The sequence below is a fragment of the Acomys russatus genome, chromosome 32 (assembly GCF_903995435.1).
Source record: "Acomys russatus chromosome 32, mAcoRus1.1, whole genome shotgun sequence".
In the NCBI taxonomy this organism is placed as follows: Eukaryota; Metazoa; Chordata; class Mammalia; order Rodentia; family Muridae; genus Acomys; species Acomys russatus.
Window position 1 is genome coordinate 44,640,619 of NC_067168.1, and position 20,615 is coordinate 44,661,233.

At 48.3% G+C, this 20,615-nt stretch overlaps 1 protein-coding gene across 1 annotated transcript; it reads right to left on the minus strand.

The window, feature by feature from the left end:
- Positions 1-291: 291 nt before the first annotated feature.
- On the minus strand, positions 292-19,971 carry Slc22a14 (solute carrier family 22 member 14). The gene is made up of 11 exons (XM_051140334.1): positions 19,827-19,971; positions 17,653-18,165; positions 16,371-16,474; positions 16,032-16,186; positions 15,038-15,206; positions 5,424-5,544; positions 5,025-5,122; positions 4,574-4,788; positions 3,195-3,303; positions 1,654-1,845; positions 292-1,086 (listed from the first exon to the last, which is right to left on the minus strand). The coding sequence occupies exons 2-11, from the start codon at positions 18,163-18,165 to the stop codon at positions 882-884; spliced, it is 1,881 nt and encodes a 626-aa protein (XP_050996291.1). The 5' UTR covers positions 19,827-19,971; the 3' UTR covers positions 292-881.
- Positions 19,972-20,615: the final 644 nt, after the last annotated feature.

Below are 20,615 nucleotides of genomic sequence, written 5' to 3' on the forward strand. Positions count from 1 at the left end.
CACACCGCTCACGTCTCATCTAATGTCCCTCTTTTCATGAAGTTCAGGGCCAACTCAAGGACCAGTGCCATATACAGCCAGCGAGTTTTCCCACCTCAGCTAGCCTGATGGAGATAATGCCCTTTAGGCATGCCCAGAGACCTATTCCCACATGAGTCTAGATGATGTCAAGCTGGCAATTAAAACTAAACATCGCAAGGGCTTTTTCTTGTGGTGGTGGTGGTGGTGGTGGTGATGGTGGTGGTGGTGGTGGTGGTGGAGGTGGTGGAGGTGGTGGAGGTGGAAGTCAGAAGTCAACTTTATTGGAGCTATCAGGAGAGCATCTCTCAGGATAAAGCCTGGGATGGGTAACATTTAAAGCCATGCTTATGTGGACTCTCAAGAGGAAGAGTAAGACTGCCCCCAGACAATGAGAGAAATTCTCACTAATCTTCCACATTCCATCTAAACCTTGATAAATTCTGTCCTTGGTCCGGGCTTGAGCTGATGGCTGGGCTAGAAGGGTCCATCACGGGACCACAGAGATATTTCCCATCCCACACCCACTCCATCCAGAGAGCTGTTTTCTGTCCCCAAGGATTTAACCAAAGATCCTGAAAAGCCTTGGTTGCCTGTCTGACCACCACCCCACACCTGTCTAGCCACAGCCTCTGGATTGTCGTGACACAGCCAACCTTGACCTAACCATATCAAGACCAACATGACTGTTTTATTAGAATGAATCACAAGTTAGATCCTCCTTCAGGAGGGACTAGTTTTGGATCCTGAGGGCTAGCCTTAGAGGAGGACAGACTCTTCCCAGATGCCAGACTGGGCCTTAAATCCATGGTCCCACACCCAGCCACTAGACTCCAATCCAAATGCTCCAGGGAACCTGGTCTTTAGGGAGCTGGACTGACCAATTCTTTGTTCTTGGGTTTCTCCAAGTCCATGCTGAAGAAACTTCCTGCTTCTGGTTTTAGAGGCATGGCATTGAGCATGGTGTTCTTTGTCACTTCGTCAGTGCTGTCAACATCAGACATTGACTCCTCAGGCAACACAACTGTGGAAATGTCTATGCTTCTATCCTTGAAGTCAGAAGACTCTCTGTGGATGCTGAGAAAAATCAGGAGACATCTTCAATCATGACTTCTTCTGTGAGAAATGGGGCTTTCTCATTCATCTCGGTCCCTAGCCGAGCTTGGTCATGGGTCCAGGAGGAGCCCTCTATTCAGTATCATGCTGGATCCATCTCCCAAGCCCAACTAGATCTTTCCAGTAACTTCGGAGTATGTCTCACCATCGTTGTCACTAGCTTTCACCAAGTACCTGCCACATGCTGGACCCTGTACAATGTGGGTTTAATTTTCTCAAAAACCCTTTAGGGGAAGACAGTCTGATACCGCATGAATTTATGTCACCTCAGTTTCCTCATCTCCAAGGACAATGCCCTAGTCCAGATAAGCATAAAAGGCAGGGCAATGAGAGGACCTATGGCAAGGAAAGCCAAGCAGAGGGAGAAAGCCAGCAGCCTGAACTGAACCCAGGCAAGTGGCCACATCCAGAAGCTCTGGGGAGATGGCTTTGGACAGGAAAACCCTGGTGCCACCGGCCCTCTTGTCATTGGGATGGATAGTGCCCAGAGCATGAGAAAAGAAGTCACTGCATACCTACCTTGAATAGTCTATGCTATCACGAAGAGTATGGCTTCCTGATTCTGGCATCAGGGAGGAGAAACACAGGGTCAAGATGCAGGAAAGGCAGCAGATGATGATTGGTAGCTGTGACTTGATCTGACTGAACATGGTCAGAGAGGAGATGGCCCCAGCTGCCCAGGCTAGAGACACCATCCCCAGACCTGTCGACCTGGAAGTGAGGTTGAGACTGGTTTAGCAGACTTCTTAGGCTCGGGAGGCTGGGCACAGTGGGAGGGAGAAGCTGCTTAAAACTCACATCCTCTGTGCTTCACCCTGTCTCAGCCCAGAGTGACCTGGGAGAGCCAAGTTCATCATTGACTCGGCAGTTATTTCTCCTGGAGAGTCACAGTATATGCTCCTGTGAGCAAGGGTGGGCCCACACCAGATGCCTAGAGTGTATTTGGGTTGCCCTAAGGTTCTGCCTCTTCCGCCACAGAGATGCTGGTGACAGCAGCCTTATCGATCTGACCCCGGGGCTGCACCTGACACAGCTAGAGTAATTTGAGAAGAGAGAACCCCAATTTAGAAAATGTCTCCCATCAGTTTGGCCTGTGGGGAAGTCTTGGGGCACTGCCTTGATTGATAATGATTGATGTGTGAGGGCCTAACTTGCTGAGCAGTACCACCCCTGGGAAAGCTGTCCTGGGGTGTATAAGAAAGCAAACTGAACAATCCACGAGGGACAGGCCAGTCAGCAGCATTCCACGATGGCTTATCACTTAATTCCTTCGCCCGTGTTCATATCCTGGCTTCCCTTCATGAAGGTAAACTGCAAGGCAAAACAAACCCTCTCCTCCCCAAGCTGCTTTTCGGTCGTGGTGTTTGCTGCAGTGGGGCAGAAAGCAAGCCAGGAGATAGTGCAAGGCAGAGAGACTCGAGTCAGACCCCGTGAGGGTGGCTAATATTTTTGTCAACCTGACGAAATCTAGAATCACCTGGGAGACTGGCCTCTCAGCGTGGTTTTAGGGGGGTCAGGGTAGTCAAGATGGGAAGACTCGCCCACTGTGGGTGGCACCATTCCCTAGGCTAGAGTCCTGGATTGTGCAAGCGGGAAAGGGGAGTGAGAGGCATGTGCATGCATCACCGCGTCCTTACTGTGGGTAATGTGGTCAGCTGCTTCAAGCTCCTTCTACTTGGGCTGCCCCATCACAATGATCTGTGTCCCCCCCCCCCCACACCACCTTGAACTTCGGCAGGCCAGAATAAACTCCTTGTCATCACAATGATGGAAAAAGAAACTAAGACAGCCCTTAGTCCAAACTCCAGCTCTGCTCCTTGCTGTGTGTGACCTAGAACAAGAGCCTTTCATGTCTTTGGTTTTTGTCAACTGAAAGGTCAATGGTGGCATTTCGAGTTGTGTTTTTGTTTGTTTTGTCTTTTGGGTTGGCAATCCATGCAAACCATGTTTAACACAGTAATTAGTCCCCGGCCAATGCTCAGCCTTGTCTGCTACATCAATCTTGTCACTGTCCCATCCTCCCCTGTGCTCCCCACCCCACAACACACCAGACTCCATACCTGAGGACAGTGGGGAGGAGCTCAGCAGTGTAGATGAAGAATATAGTGACAGTGGCAGCCAGGCTAAACTCTCCAAGCATGAGCATCAAGATTATTGTCGACTTCAGCTCTGAGTGAAGACAGCATGGCCTTGAGTCTTGGACCACTCTACCTTTAGGGCCCTACAGCTTTCTCTCAGCCCCTTGTCAAAGGTAGCCAGGTGGTCCACCCCTCCACTTGGATACCTGGCCAGCAGACTCAAACATTCAGCCACAGGAGAGCTGGTCTGCATGGGGCCAGCCAGTCCTGAATGCGGACAAGGCTTGGGGCAGGCCAAACACTTTTTTTTAAGGGTTTCTCACTGATCCAAGAACTCACTGATTCAGCAACACTGACCAGGCAGCAAAACCCAGAGATCCTCCTGTCGCTTTCTCCCCAAGACCCAGATTATGGCATGTGCTGTCCCACTGAGATTGTTAACACGAGCCCAGGATATTCAGAGTCAATATTTTCATGCTTATGTGACAGGCAGTTCACCAGATGAGCCGTGTCACCAACCCTCAGGTTTCTTAGCTCCAGAATTCTAGTCCTAGTGTCTTGCCTACATATGAGATCTGTAAACGTGTCTACTTGATTCAGTGTTCTGCTTAACAGAAGTGATAATGTCAATAATAATAGGAAGAAGAAGAAGAAGAAGAAGAAGAAGAAGAAGAAGAAGAAGAAGAAGAAGAAGAAGAAGAAGAAGAAAAAGAAAGCCGTGGACAGCAATCAGTATCTGCTAGCATCTGGGAGGGCGCTGAGAGGTGCTTCAAGAAAAAGGAAGAGGCTTCTTAGGGAAGACATGCACTGTGGCCACGGGTGGGGCATCACAGCTCTGTGCACTCCAGCCCTACAGACTGACCCATGTTCATTGCCCAGGGGCCTTTGAGATGTTGGAAATAATACTGAATGCCAGGATCCAGACAGTGAGGCCCTGGGAAAGGCCTCTGAGCCTTTTGTCATGGGACCCGGTCACTACTATACCAATTTTCAATGAACAGATTAACACAGATGGCACAGATAACAGTAGGTACTTGCTAACCAAAGGCTGTTGGTACAAGGCAAGGCCTGGGGAGCATCAAAAAAAAAAAAAAAAAAAAAAAAAAAAAGCCTTTTGCCACTGTTTATTCTCATTTGCCCACTCGATCTGCTTCTGGTGAGGGTTGGAATGGGGTCACAGAGGTTGTCTCATCTCACACTCAAGGAAAACCCACTCTGCATGTGGGTACATGGTGTCTTGGGGGCTGGGCTTCCTCAGGGAGAACAGACGAGACAAGCAAGAAGCCAGCTTCTACATGCTTAGCTTAGGAAAAGCTGGAAGAGGTGAGAGGTCTGGAGGCTGCCTTCCTTAAATATTGTACCTTGATGGAGGAAAAGGAGAAACAAACACACGATGGTAATTAGGATGAGACCCAGGTATAGGCTCCACTTCCTCCCAAAATTCTCCAGGAGAAATATGCAACACAGCCGGGCTGGCACCTCCAATATGCTGGGGACCACTTGTCTGAAGTAGATGTCTGCCCCAGAGTCTTTTATCTTGAGGCTCAGTGTAAAATAGATGTAACTGATAGTAAACCTGAAACAAAACCAGAAGTGAGCAAGGAAGAGAGAGAGACAGGGGAAGAGAGACAAAATAAGAGGAAGGAAAAGTGAAGAGGGGGAAGGGAGGGAGGAGGAAGAGGAAGAGGGAGGATTGAGTGCCGGGGATAAGGGCACAGGCAAAGAAAAGAGATGTGGCAATGTAGGAATGACCCAAAGACTGGAAGTCACAGCCCTAGGCCTGGCCAGCCTCCACGCACCCCAGATGCTCACCACGCACAGGACATGGCCAGGACCACCTTGAAGAGATGCTGCTTGGTGTAGAAGTCCAGGATGGAGCCCTTAGTCACCTTTTTTCCCCTCACTTTCAGCTATAAGACAGCAAGACCAGCCAGAGGCAGAGGAGAGGAGACCCAGCTTGCTCTCCACCCCTACACACACACACACACACACACACACACACACACACACACACACACACACACATACACACACACACACAGAGCAGGGCCCTCCCTCTGCCCCTGCCCCAGTGCCAGCTGCTTTCTGGCCTTGCTGGGCTTTGTTGTCATCACTCTGAAGCAGTAGACTGAGGTCCCACCGAAAGGCGAGGGAGGGCAGAGCTCTCCACCATCTCCATCCCTAGCCTCACCCTGGCCCGATGCCTCTTACCTCGTTCAGGAGATTTAAAGGGATGGTTTTCTTGTTCACAGCCGCTGCATAGCACAGCACCTTCCGGGCCTCCTCCACCTTCCCTTTCACCATCAGCCACCGCGGGGATTCTCGGAGAACCCTGTGTGACCCACCTCTGCCTTACCTCAGCATCCCAGGATGCACCCAAGGCCAGTGGCTCTCCAGCTGAGATGCCTCAGCTGTGGCCATCCGCATCAGCACGTGACCAAGGGGCCCTGAAGGCCACCACCAACCTCCATATCTTCTTCTCTGCTGCATGGTGATCAGCCCCTCTCACCTAAGCCCCCAGAGCCCCCACTGCTGCTCAGAGGTAGCACTCGGCTACTTGATCCTTTGCCCTGTAGTCTCTTCAGCTACCCCCAATCAATCACCTCTAAGCTCTCCTTTCCTAAAAGCACAAGAGCATGTCTGAGTATCATCGCTCAAGCCCACTCTCTGAGAACCATAGTGCGGCTGTCTCCTTCAGGCTTGTTGCGGCCATCGCCACCACGAAGCAAGAAAGGCTATGGTGCCCTGTAGCCAATGTTCCTTGGCCCACGGTTGTAGCAACAAAACAAAGAGACTGGTTAGTAGGTTAGTATCTACAGCAGCTGACTCTGCCAGTGGTAATGAGGCTGCTAACACCTCACTCCCTTCTGCCTGTTGCTGTGTGGTAAGCAGGCTCTGACTAAGGGGCTGGGCACCGGGTGAAGCACCTGTCTGTGTGCAGTCTATGAGCGTGTAGAAAACATCAATGAGCTCATACATTCGCCAAACTGGACTTGATAAATCTTTCTCTGGCTTTGCTGGCCTTGTCATTACTCGGGGGTGAATAAATGTGTCTCTTACATCTCTCTAGGAAAAGTATACACTTTAAACCACTGAACCATCTCTGTAGCCCTCTACTGGTTTTGTTGTTGTTATATTGAAGATTGATTTGGAGCAGGGTCTCGAGACAGGGTTTCTCTATGATAGCCTTGGCTGTCCTGGACTTGCTTTGTAGACCAGGCTGGCCTCGAACTCACAGCGATCCACCTGCCTCTACCTCCCGAGTGCTGGGATTAAAGGCGTGCATACTGCTTTTACAGAGGGCTTACTCAGATTCCAGCATCTACATCAGGGAACTCACGATCACTTGCAGCTCCAGCTCCAGAGTATCTGATACACACACACACACACACACACACAATTTATATGAAAAGCATCAGAGATGACTCGGGGTAGAACATTCTTGGAAGAAATGCTGGGATAGCTATCTTGCTCTTTGTCTCCCAAAAAGCTAATGGACTGGAAAACATTGCAGTCCCTGAGAGTAACCGAGTGCCGGAACACTGAGGCACAAGACTAAGCTGCCTGCCTAAAGAAAACTTGCTTATAACAAATGGAGAAGTTACAAAGATGAGAAGGCGTGTGAGCAGTGTCCTCTGTAAAAGACTGTGATTTGGGAGGTAAACAAGAGGGAAGACAGGTGGAAATACTGGCGTGGCATTTTTGTTCTTGCTGTCTTATGTCTTGAGATAGAATAAAAGGATTGCAAATTAGATCTTTACTGAAAAGCCCATTCTGGGATTCAAAGCCTTGAAACTCAAGGGAAGGGTTGGATACTGAAGAGAGAGAACACAGGCAGAAGTGAGATTTTTTTTGTTTTGTTTTGTTTTTTGAGACAGGGTTTCTCTGTGTAGCTTTGGCTGTCCTAGACTTGCTTTGTAGACCAGGCTGGCCTTGAACTCACAGCGATCCGCCTGCCTCTGTCTCCTGAGTGCTGGGATTAAAGGCGTGCGCCACCACTGCCTGGCTAGAAGTGAGATTGTTCCAACCTTGAATACAGAGGGGTGGGCCACTGCTGTGTCCAGGGAGGTCTGTGAAGCCTCATAAACCATAAATGCTTTTACCATTGCCATATGCTTTCCAAAACAAGATGATTAGCCCCTAATGCTGAAGATACCACATAGTTGCAGAAAACAAATTGAGCTAAGTCTGAGTCGTGAGCATTCTCCTTATTGGTGAGTGGTCATAGCATTTGAAGGGGTTGTATAGACTCCTGCAAGAGAATTCTCATCATTAACAGTCTTGCTCTGTTCTGGGCCCTATGTATCAGCATGGCCACTGGTGTAACAGCGGCATAGCAGTTGAAGATGCAACCAGCTACCTCCAGCTTGGACCTGATGTTCACTCCACAGGAAGGAACCCATGTTTCGTACAATAATCAGACAAAAACTGTAGCGTGGGGTGTTGTAAGTCCCAGTAGAGAAGTTAACTACTACTGCTTCATCAAGCCATCTTGCCTGTCAATTTGTTCTGCAGACTTTTGTGACTATCCTGCTGCGGGATGCTACAGTGGAAGGAAAAATTACTTGTACATTAGGTCGTGCTTACTGCAGAGACTCATAAGCAATCAAACTGCTGTAGAGGAATTTTAACCCGGTAACATGGCTGCTCTGACAAGGGATCATATCCAAAGCCCTCCTAGGTCTATGTGATCCAGCTGGGATGTAGAAACACTCTGGATTACAGCACGATCTGGCTGGAATACAGACACACCCTTAGTATACACTTTTAATCCCAAACAATGAAGGGAAAGTTAGCTTATAGAAGGAAGCACCCACGGTTGGAAGTGACATCTAATTGAGGGACAAAGGGATAAATTAGAGAAAGTTGGACAGAATCAGTCAGAGATAGGACACACCCAACCCACAGGAGAACAGACAGGAAAGAGAAGCTACTTAAGAGCAGTACAGTTCAGTTGTCAATATAATAGAGTACAATAAGAGTTCAGGGACTGGAGAGATGGCTCGGTGGTTAAGAGCACTGTCTGTTCTTCCAGAGGTCCTGAGTTCAATTCCCAGCAACTGCATGGTGGCTCACAACATCTATAATGTGATCTAATGTGCACTGTATACATAATAAATAAATCTTTTCCTTTAAAAAATCACATTTTTAAAAAGAGTTCAGTAGAGCCAGGTGGTGGTGGCACATGCCTTTAATCCCAGCACTTGAGAGGCAGAGGAAGGTGGATGGATGTGAGTTCGAGGCCAGCCTGGACTACAAAGTGAGTCCAGGACAGCCAGGGCTACAGAGAAACTCTGTCTCGGAAAAAACAAAACAAACAAATAAACAAAAAAGAGTTCAGTAGATAAGACAGTATAGTGTAGTAGAGTTGAATTTGTTCATGAATTCATGCAGTACAGTGTAGGTCAGTGGGGGGTAAAGCCAAAGAATAAGAAGGATTCAGAACAAATTGCCACACTTAGTTTGAGGCCAAGCAGAGAAGTTCAGGCAGAAGCTGAGAGAAGCCAAATTTAATCAGTCAGCTTGGAGAGGAGTTTGAGCCAGAACAGCTGGGTTGAACCAGTCAGCTAGAGTTCAAAAGGGGCTAGAAAGGGTGAGCTTCTTCAGCAGGAGGCCTCCGAGATGACAATTGCATCAGGTGAGTAAAGGCAACTTTTACAAACTGCTGAGAATATGTCCGCTGCTACAGTCTGTACTGCGGTTGTGGCATATGTGGGCCAATCCTCGGGTTTAAGTGAAGGAAAATATACACACGTCATCTTCTCCAAGGCTCTTGGAACACTGCAGAAGAATGTACAAGCTGGAGAGCATTCAGTGCTATACAGCTAGTTTCTTTGGGCGTGGCATGACCATCGTTATCATAAAGCATAGTGACCTACAGCAGACCATGGCCCACAGTCATGGCAACTAAATCAACAGAGTCTATAGCAGATAGCTAGGTTAATAGCCAAGGGGTGGCCAACATTTTCTCTTAGAGAAAGGGTGGGAGGGTCACAAGATCTTCCCCTAACCTTGACCCGAAACTCTAACATCTGCTCTTTCCCAATTCTGCTATATAATCTTGGGATATTAAAATGTGTAAGCTGTTAGAGGTGAGCAGCAACTTGGAGAGGGACTTCTTAGTGATGCAGCTGCCTCTGAGTTTCCCACATGCTTAGACTTCTTCCTTTTCACACAATCCAGGATTCCAGCCCAGAGAACGATGCTACCCACAGTAGGCTGTCTTTCTATCTTAATAATCAAGGTAATCCTTCAGAAGCATGTCTCCCGGGTGATTCCTGATCTCATCATTGACAGTCTAATCACCACAGCACCCCACAAAGCCACTGGTGTACAATGTATTTAGGGGAATATGGGAGACCAGTTCTCACAGGTGGGGCTGCCACAGCCTGTTGGTAGTTTATACCAGAGCATAAGGAAGCTTAAAGAAGTATGTTGAAGGTTGGTCTTGAGCTCTGTCTGTTCAGATGCTGATGTGTGTCCCCTGAGATCAGGCTTCAGTCAGGATACGGGCACTGTCATGATTGTTGAAGAATCTCCTGTATCAATGTGATGTAAAGAATATGCCCCAGTTATCTCTGATTGGTTAATAAAGAAGTTGAAGAGCCAATGACTGGGCAGAGGAGACCGGAAAGTTTGACTTCCAAGCCAGCCAGGGGTTCAAAAGGAAGGAGAGAAAAAAGAAGGGGACCATGAGGCAGGAGAGGGAGCGCGAGGACACAAAGACAGCCGACTATAGAGAGCGAGCCAATAGGGGAATGAGCACAGCAAGTAATCAGGGTGTGTGGCTGAGAAACAGCCAGATCAGCACAGAATGCTGGACTAGAGGAATACCTGCTTAGTTACTGTGTTTAAGGCTGCTTGAATCAGCAGGCCTCTGTCTCAATTGTTTGGGAGCTAGCTAGATTAGAAAATCTAGCCACTTCTAGAAAAAGGTTTTTCTAAGGAAATGGACCCAAGAAGCAATCTGGAGTAGGCATTTCAGCTTTTCTACTGAAATGAAAGTTTATTTCAACCAAAACTAATCAAAAGAGATGGGGAAGGACACTTCATACTCATCAAAGGAAAAATACACCAGAATGATGCCACAATTCTAAACTTCTACGCCCCAAATGCAAGGACATTTGTAAAAGAAACATTAGTAAAGCTTAAATCACACATCAAACACCACACATTAATAGCAGGAGACTTCAACACCCCACTCTCACCAATGAGACAGAAACTAAACAGAGAAATAATGAAATTAACAGACATTATGAATCAAATGGACCTAACAGAACATTTCACCCAAACACACAAGAATATACCATCTTCTCAGCACCTCACAGAACTTTCTCCAAAATTGACCATACAATTGGACACAAAGAAAATCTCAACAGATAACAAGAAAACTGAAGTAACTCCTTGTATCTTCTCAGACCACCATGGACTAAAGCTGGACTTCAACAACAGAAAGACTACAAACTCATGGAAATTGAACAACCCTCTACACAATGACCGCTGGTTGAGGAACGGAATAAAGAAAAAATTAAAGACTTTCTAGAAGTCAATGAATATGAAGGCACAACATACCAAACTCATGGGACACAATGAAGGCAGTGCCAAGAGGAATGTTTACAGCACTAAGGAAATTGGAGCGATCCCATACTAGCAACTTAACAGCACACCTGAAAGCTCTAGAACAAAAAGAGGCAAACACACCCAAGAGGAGTAGACAGCTGAAAATAATCAAACTTAGGCCTGAAATCAATAAAATAAAAACAAAGAGAACAATACAAAAAGAATCAATAGAACAAAAAGCTGGTTCTTTGAGAAGATAAGCATCTTCAATTGATGGTGCTGGTCTCACTGTCTGTCGGCATGTAGAAGAATGCAAACGAATCCATATTTATCTCCCTGAACAAAACTCGTCTAAGTGGATCAAAGACCTCAACATAAAACCAGATACACTAAATCTACTAGAAGAGAAACTGGGGAATAGCCTTGAACTCATTGGCACAAGAGGCAACTTCCTGAACAGAACACCAACAGCTCAGACACTAAGATCAACAATTAATAAATGGGACCACATGAAACTGAAAACACAAAGGACATCATCAGTAGGACAAAATGGCAGCCTACAGAATAAGAAAAGATCTTCACCAACCCTGCATCTGACTAATATCCAAAATACATAAAGAACTCAAGAAAGTAAACAGCAACAAACCAAATAACTCAATTTAAAAATGGGGTACAGAGCTAAACAGAGAATTCTCAACTGAGCAATCTTTAATGGCTGAGAAGGACTTAAAGAAATGTTCAATGTCCTTAGTCATCAGGGAAATGCAAATCAAATTGACTTTGAAATTTCATCTTACACTTATCAGAATGGCTAAGATTAAAAAAAACTCAATAGATGGTGCACATGATGGCAAAGATGTGGAGCAAGGGGAACACTCTTCAATCTGGTGGTTTTTCAGAAAATTGGGAATAATTCTACTTCAAGGCCCAGCTATACCCCTCCTGGGCATATACCCAAAAGATGCTCCACCAAACAATAAAGACACTTGCTCACCTATGTTCATAGCAGCTTTATTCATAATAGCCAGAATCTGGAAACAACCTAGATGTCCCTCAACCAAAGAATGGATAAAGAAAATGTGGCTCACAATGGAATACTACTTAGCTATTAAAAACCAAGGACATCATGAAATTCTCAGGCAAATGGATGGAACTAGAAAATATCATTCTGAGTGAGGTAACCTAGACCTGGACAGACACATGTGGTATGTACTCACGTATAAGCAGCTATTAGTCACCTAGTACAGGATAACCATACTACAATTCACAGATCCAAAGAAGCTAAGTAACAAGCAGGGCCCAAGGGAGGATGTTTGAATCTCATTCAGAAGGGAAAATAAAATTGACATCTGATGTAGATGGAGGGAGGGAAGTGGGTGGGAGAGGGGGTGCGGGAGGGGAACAGGGGTGCGGATCAAGTGTGAGAGAGTGAGGGCTCAGGAGAGGATTGGAAGAGAGAATGAAAATTGGTGGAGGTATCTCTGGAATGGGGGAGACTCCTGGAAGTCTATGGGGGTGACCCAAACTGAGACTCCTACCAGAGGTAGATATGGAGCCTGAAGTGGGCACCTCCTGTAACCAGGTGGGACTTCCAATGGAGGGAGGGGGACACCAACCTACCCACAAAACCTTCACAATTTGTCCTGTCATCTTCATTTAAGAAACCTACATTTTTATATTTTTGAAACTTAATGTTTTTATTGATAGTTATATTTATTGATGGGTTCAATGTGGTACTCTTTATATATTGTGAAAAGAGCAAATAAGCAATAAATATATGAGCAAATAAAAAATTTGTCCTATCTACAAGAAGTGTAGGCATAAAGATAAAGCAAAGATTGAGGGAAAGCCCAACCAATGACTGGCCAAACTTGAGACCAATCCTATGGGAGAACACCAACAACCCCTGACCCTATTAATGATACTCTGCTATGCTTGCAGACAGGTGCCTAGCTTAACTGAGAGTCTTCTGAGAGGCTTCATCAAGCAGCTGATAGAAACAGATGCCGGGACCCATAGCCAAACAACAGGCAGAGCTCAGGGAGTCTTGTGGGGGCAAAGACTGAGGGAACCAGAGGGGTCAAGTACACAACAGGATAAACTAACACAGGCCCACGGGGGCTCACAGAGACTGAACCACTGACCAAAGAGCTTGCATGGGCTGGACCTACATCCCCTACACATATGTAGCAGATGTGCAGCTTGGTCAACATGTGGGTGCCCTAACAATGGGAGCAGGGACCGTCTCTGACTCTGTTGCCTGCCTTTGGATCCCTTTCCCCTGGCTGGGCTGCCTTCTTTGGCCTCAGTGGGAGAGGATGTGTTTAATCTTGCTGTAACTTGAGGTGCCAGGGTAGGCTGGTACCCATGGTGGTACCTCAGAGAAGAGGACTGGGGAATGAGAGGAGGGGGTGTGAGTGTGTGATTGGGAAGAGAGGCAGGAGGGGGCTGCGATCAATGAAAAAAAAAAAAGTAACACCAGCCACTTACAAATTTCCCTAGGTGATGGGGGGTGGGGGGACACCACCAAACAGAGTTGGTCCCACAGTGTGGCCAGTGATCCAGAATCACCATTGAAAATGTTAGGGGTGCAGATTCTTAGACCCCACCAAGTGCTGCTGATGTAGACAGTTGTTCTCGCGGTGCAGTGATGGAGCTTGGGGTCTTACATGTTCCCAGGCAGAAACTCTCTATGACTGATCTACCTGCTCAGCTCCTAGTCTCAGTTTTTGAAATGAGAGACTGGCTGAAAAGAGATGGAATCTTTACAAGATGTTGTCAGGTATCAGGGAAGGATTAGCTGAGAGGACACATCAGAAGGCAGTGACTGAAGACAGCACAGACTCCCCTCATGCACAAAGGAGCTCCACGAGGAATTCTGGGGAAGGAACCAGAGGCTAAAAGAGATTAAATGCGTGCGGTCCTACACTTGGCTTTTTACAAGGATGCTCAGGGGCCAAATCAGCTCCTCACATCTGTATGGCAGGCAAGTTACCCGGGATCCATCTTCCCAGTCCTATATTAATAACATTTTTTAAAAATCCCTTAAATGCTGGGAGGTGCTGGACCTGGTGACGCATGCCTTTAATCCCAGCACTCAGGAGGCAGAGGCAGGTGGATTGCTGTGAGTTCAAGGCCAGCCTGGTCTACAAAGCCAGTTTAGGACTGCCAAGTCTATACAGAGAAACCTTGTCTCGGGGAAAAATAATGCTGGGAGGTGGCGGTGCACACCTTTATTCCTAGCAGTCAGGGAGGCAGAGGCAGGTGGATCGCTGTGAGTTCCAGGCCAGCCTGGTCTACAAAGTGACTCCAGGACAGCCAAGGCTACACAGAGAAACCTTGTCTCAAAAAACAAAACAAAACAAAACAAAACAAAAACAAAAAGCAAAATAAAATAATAATAAAAATAAAACAGTCCTTAAAGTCAAGCTGTCCTAGACACTTGTCAGACACATGCCACCTGGTATCATCTGCCACCCACACTCACTGGTATCTGGAGGTTGTCAAGGCTGGTCCCTAGCTCCTACAGAAATGGAAAGGTCACCATACCTCCTATGCTTACCCTATGTATGGTAAAGGCGTTGTTATGATCAGGGACTCTGAAGCCAGGCAGGCTGGGATACTGAGCCCAGGTCCCCAGCTTTTTACCAGTGTTCCCTGCGTCTGTTAACTCCACCCTCTGACACCTCATTCCTGCTTCCTGAGGCCCATCAGAGTTGTAAAAGTGAAATGTGACCATGGTGAGATTTTTTTTTTTTTAGTTATGTTTCCCTAGTGCTTCCTCAGCCTTGACTTTTCTCTCCTCAGACACAGCCAGCACATGGCTGTTCCCTCCTTGTCCATCCGAGCCTCGCTGCATGAGTCGCAGTGCCAAAGCTCACACCTTAGCTCCCTACATTAAAAATACCAACTAGCTTGACCATGTCCCAGCTGACCACAAAAGCCCCTTCCTCTTGTTCCTTAAACAGTCGTTTCGGGGGGGGAACCCCATTTGCTCAGCTTCAACTCATGTGTCATGCTTCTGGAGTCTCCTCCAGTGAAGTCACCTCAAGAAGGTGACCAAGGGGACATCCCAAATCTTTAGTCTCACCTCTTCAAGCCTGACCTGTGCCTGTCTTTGGACCTGGGGCACTCCTACCGAAAGCCTTTGGCTCCTTCTCGGGCCATACATCACCCGCCCCGCTTCTGCGCCCCCCCCCCCACCCACCTCACCCCCTCCCACCTGTGAGACCCACCCTGTGCCCGCCCTAAACTGGCTTGCTCACCATACAGTGCACAAGAGGGGGAACATAGGCACGCTGCCCACGAGGAACAGCAGCCTCCAGTGGGAAATCTTGTAAGTTAATCCCGACAGGAGCAGGATGCCCACGGCAAAGAAGCAATGCTGAAGTAGGACGGCTTGGGCTCGGTGCTCACCCACCAGCCACTCCATGACTGCACAAAGAACATGTGAACAAAGCCATGGTCAGTTCACAGTCCCCAGGCTGGCCCTCCATGCAGCCGACTGTCCTCCCCTGCCATCGGCACTGCCGAGTTTCGTCTGCCTGTTCTTCAGATACCTCTCACAGCTAGAATGTCCCCTTGTCCCCAGTGTGCTCCCTACATCCTCATATCCCCAGCCCCCACACACCCTACCTGCTGCTCTACCCTCAGCCACTGCCTCCAAAACTTTGGCCTAACCAGTGCAACTCATAGGAGGGGCCTGGTGCAGGGCATCCTGTATGGTCTGGTGTGTGCCGAGACAAGGAGCCTTGGAGTACATTAGTGCTTTGAGTTCCGTGGCTTGAGGCTGTGCTCTGACAGGTTCTCACTGAGAAGAGGTCCCAGGGAGCTCCGAGAAAATAAGAGATTGCAGGCACTTGGCTCTAGGTATGAGTGTCTGCGGGTTGAAGTGTTAGCACCACACAGGCCTGAGCAGAGCCCCCGACTCCTCCCTGGTGCGTGGCTCTGGACAAGTTGGCTGACTCCTCTGAGGCACAGGATGAAATGAACAAAGCACGGATAGGGATCAAGGCTACACAACGATCATAAAGGGGACTATGCAGGGCCCCCCGAGGAGGCTACAGCGGAGGCTGAGGGTTGCGGCACTGCCTGCTGATTCCGTCACAACTCCAGGCCGCCTCTTACTCCTTCCCCTCTGTGGTCTGTTGCCTCCCCTTGGATAGTGTGAGTCTGTCCATGCCATGTAGATCTGCCTCCTGGTCCACCTTGAACTGTATCTGTTTCCACCCCCCACCTTGCCCCTTGAGATCCAGTTACCTAAAGATACACTGCATATGGTAAAGCCCACAGACACCTGCGCCACAGCAAAGCGGAAGAACAGATACTGGTAAAAGCTGTTCACAAAGGCTGTTCCAAAGCCAAAGACGAGGAGCCCCAGCAGCGAAATCAGGATGGTTGGATAGCGGCCCAACCTGTGGGTGTGAGGAAGAGATGCCACCAAGGGCCACAACCTCCCTGGCCAGCCGTGGTTGTGCACCCAGGCCAGGCTCTGTGTTATCCCGAGGCTTTGGAGCACCCCTATATTTTCTCCCCCAGCCTGGGGAGAAGGGGAGGCAAGGGGTTCCCAGGGATCCGTGGGAACTCTAGGAGACTCACTTGTCACTTAAGATCCCGAAGAGGAGAGACCCCGTCAAGATGCCTGCCAGGAAGATGGTCTGCATGTTTTCCATGTTTGGCTCGTTGCCACACACCAGGTCAAACTGCGGGTCAGACAATGGCTCTGGCTGTAGCCTCCGCACAGAACAGAGACTGAGCTTGTCCCAGAGGGGAACCCTTACACCAGCAGCTGCCAACCTTCCAAATGCTGCGGCCCTGTAATGTAGTTTCCCGTGCAATGGTGACCCCCTCAAGCATGAAATTATTTTGTTATTACTTCATAACAGTAATTTCACTACTGTTATGCCTTGTAACATACATCTTTGATTTGCACGATATCTGACGTGCAACACCTGGGAAAGGGGAGTGACCCACAGGCTGAGAACCCCCGCCTTTAAGCAGACAGCACCTGGGGAAAAGGGAAGGTAGTTCTGGGTCAAGTGTTGCACTCTGTTACCCCAGGACCCTGTCCAACACCTGGTAGACCTTGTAGCAAAACCTGGAGAGAAGAAGTGGAGGTGTCAGGCAGGACAGAGACTGGTAGAGAGGGCTTAATAAGCACAGGCACACACACTGGTCCAGGTATCCATCCTGCACAGATCTGTGCTGAAAAAGGCCCAGGCCTCAACTCAGCCCATGAAGCCCTTGGGAGTGGCCACCACAAGCTCTCTCTTTTCCATCTCTGGCTTCTATGCACTCTGCGTAGCTGCCTTCTGACCCGTTTCCCATGCCCCATGCCTCTGCTGCCTCAGTCCAGGCTTAGATCCAAGGTCTGTAAGATGCCGGACAGAAGACAAGGGTTATGGAGCAGAGACACCCTGCATACAGCTGCCTGTGGGCCCATCCTTAGGTGCCCTCAGCTTAAGGGTCTTCCTCCCTCGATCAGAAGAGCCACAACCTGAGACGCACTTGTCTGGACAGGTGGCAAGCCTGGCCCTAAGCCGAAAGGCACTCCAGCTTCATGACTAAGAAAGGCAGGGTCCTCAGCACTCGGGAGGCAGAAGCAGGCAGATCGCTGTGAGTTCGAGGACAGCCTGGTCTACAAAGCGAGTCTAGGACAGCCAAGGCTACCCAGAGAAGCCCTGTTTCGAAAAACCAAAAAAGAAAGAAAGAAAGAAAGAAGGAAGGAAAATAAAGAAAGGCAGGGCCCAAGGATGGGGAACACAGACCCTAATTTTATCTCCTGGTGCACCTCCACAGAGTGTGCTAAAGGCCAACTGCCACCTGCCTCTGCGACCTCTTCAGGGCAGCTATAGTCCACACACACAAAACAGTAGCATACCTCATTGATCAGAGAGCGCTTCTCAGCATAAGGGTAGATCCACCCGTATTTACATGTCTCTGTATAATTGAGGCCAAAATTAATGATAGAATCTAGATCCCACGGCACAGGTATGTACATGAGGCATGTCAGGAAACTGCCATTCGATGCTCGGGGCAGGGTCAGGTTCAGCTGCTCAGCTTCGGAGAGGTTGGGGCCCACGGCCAGGATCCAGCTGGTGTTACAATAGGGCCGCTGGGCTGTCACCATGAAGAAGTCAGAGAGCATAAAATAGGTTGACAGCATGCTGGGGATGAAGGTGAGGGCCACCAGCCTCCATTGGAATGTGCCAAACTCCCCTATGGCATCCAGAATGCTGGCCAACTTGTCGTCCCTCTTGGCGTCTATGGCGTTCAGTCTGCGTAACAGCATCTCCAAGGACCAGGCATGGGAGTGGAGGGAGGTCTCACGCTGGTGTGAGCTCCTGGGGTTCTGGGATGCGGATGCTGGCCTGGAATCCTGTTCCTGCTCCATCTGTTCAGAGAAAGGACGCAATTCAGTCTTCAGTCACCATTTGCCATCATCAGATCCCAATACGGAGCCAACGGGTCAGTGTGGACTTCATGGGCCCTTCCTTTCCTTCTAAACCGCATTAGTTTGTACAACTCGTTCTTCCTGGCCCAGCCATCCTATTTTCACTGCAGTGGACATTTTGAATGTTTTGGAGATGCCCCCGCCCCCCCCCCCCCCGCCATGAGCGTCAGCGGCTCTCTCTGGCAGCTCCCTTATACACTGAGTCATCCCTGGGATTTCGAAGGGAGCAGAGGACTCCAGGGGACCCCCCCCTCCTTCAAGTAAGTAAGCAAACAATGAAGTGAAACAAACATCTGATTCAGGGGTGGCAAAGGCGTGGGACCGATGGGAGGCTTGAAGCTTCAGCCATAAAGCTTAGAAGCCAGGGCTGGATGTGGAGTCAGTACAGAGCCAAAGTGGTATGTCAGGTGAGGGCAGGAAGCTGTGAGCAGTATCAAGGACATCAGCAGGGACCAGAAACAGCCTAAGGTTGCGTTTTGAGTGGAAACCCCCCTCAGTGGCACTTTAAGGAGGCCACGGGCTGGGAACTCTTTGGGCTACCTTTTCTGTGGAAAGTCTGCAAGCTGAACCTGTGAGATTCACAAAGACCAAACCTCGGTTGTGGTCTGAGCCAACCAGAGAACTTACAGACGTGGGTAGTAAGCTCCTCAGCATAAGAAGGGGTAAAATGTTGTTTGAAATAAAAAAAATGTGAAGAGAAAAATTAAACAAACAGATCCAATAGAGAGAGGTAGTGAGCGGGGCATGGAGCTGCGGCTTGGTAGGTGGGAGGGAGGACAAGTCTGAACAGAAACTCTAAAGAGAAACAGAAAAAGCAACACATATAGAGAAACAACACATTTTCTCAAACTCCAAAACCAAAAATCAATATATCCAAGAAACCCAACACTTCTCTCAAACACGACGGGAGGGACTTGTGGGTGGGCTACACAGAGAACTCCTAACTCCAAAAGCAAAACAAAATCTCTCAGCCTACTAAAAGCCTTCAAATACCAAACACTAACAAGTGGACAGAAGAAAGTAACAGCTCATATACATAATAAAATCTAACTCTTCCGGTCAATGTTTTAATTTTGTTTTGTTTTGGGTTTTTGGTTTTTCGAGACAGGGTTTCTCTGTGTAGCCTTGGATGTCCTGGACTAACTTTGTAGACCAGGCTGGTCTCGAACTCACAGCAATCTGCCTGCCTCTGCCTCTCGAGTGCTGAGATTAAAGGCGTGCGCCACCACTGCCCGGCGATCCGATCAATTTTTAATTCTGTATATGTGCATGCATTTGTGTGGAGATATGTGTCTATGTGTGAGCGCAGGCTCCCTCAGAGGCCAGAGCAGGCGTGAGATGCCCTGAGGTAGACTGTAGGCCTCTCAGTGTAGTGCCAGGAGCAGAACTTGGATCCTCTACCAGCAGCACACACCCTTAGCCATCGAGCTACTGCCACAGGCCCTGTGCAAGCCCTCTACGAGGGAAAACAGACACATACTTAGCAGTGATGTAGACTGACACCACTGGGAGGCTGAGGTGGTCTATGCCTGTCACCCCAAAACTTGGAAGTGGGGAGATCCAAGTTTGAGGCTAACCTTGGCTATACAACAAGAGTCTACCTCAAAACGTGGGGGTGAGGAGGGCAGCACTGGAAAAGCAAGGACTGGCGTTCAGAGCCTGGCACCACATGCCAGGTCAGCAGGAAGGCATGCTTGCACCTCAGGACAAGATAGGAAGATTGCTGGGATTTGCTGCTTTCCAGTCTAGAAAAAAAATGAGAGCCCTAGATGCAGACAGACTCTGACTTAATAATAATAATAATAATAATAATAATAATAATAATAATAATAACAACAACAACAACAGCACTGAGGAGAACATCTGACATCCTCCAGCCTTCACACACACACACACACACACACATGAACACACACCCACTTATGTCACCCGCACACTCACACACACATATGAACACACTTGTACACATACACATACACTCACACGCACACACCTGTACACACACACACATGTGCACACATTTCAAAAGTGTTTTTGTTTTTCAAGACAGGGTTTCTCTATGTTATCTTGGCTATCCTGGACAAGCTTTGTAGACCAGGCTGGCCTTGAACTCACAACGATCCACCTGCCTCTGCACCACCACGCCCAGCTCCTCAAAAGTGTTTTAAAGCTAAGGATCTTTTTATTTTCTTTTTTCTTTTTTGAGACAGCGTCTCTCTATGTAGCCCTACCTGTCCTGGAAGTTACTATGTAGATTATGTAGACCAGGCTAGCCTAGAACTCACAGATCTGCCTTCCAAGTGCTCGGATTAAAGGCATGTGCCACCACATCGGGCTCATGAAGGATCTTTTATCTATTGTCATTTATAAAATTCTGCAACCAGCAACTA

What these genes read in the sequence shown, in the direction of transcription:
- Slc22a14 (XM_051140334.1), bottom strand. Translation starts at nt 18,165, where the DNA reads ATGGAGCAGGAACAGGATTCCAGGCCAGCATCCGCATCCCAGAACCCC. An exon ending in AGCGCTCTCTGATCAATGAG is followed by an intron (nt 16,475 to 17,652) that starts GTATGCTACTGT and finishes TCTGACCCGCAG; the next exon opens with TTTGACCTGGTGTGTGGCAA. An exon ending in CATATGCAGTGTATCTTTAG is followed by an intron (nt 15,207 to 16,031) that starts GTAACTGGATCT and finishes TTCTTTGTGCAG; the next exon opens with TCATGGAGTGGCTGGTGGGT.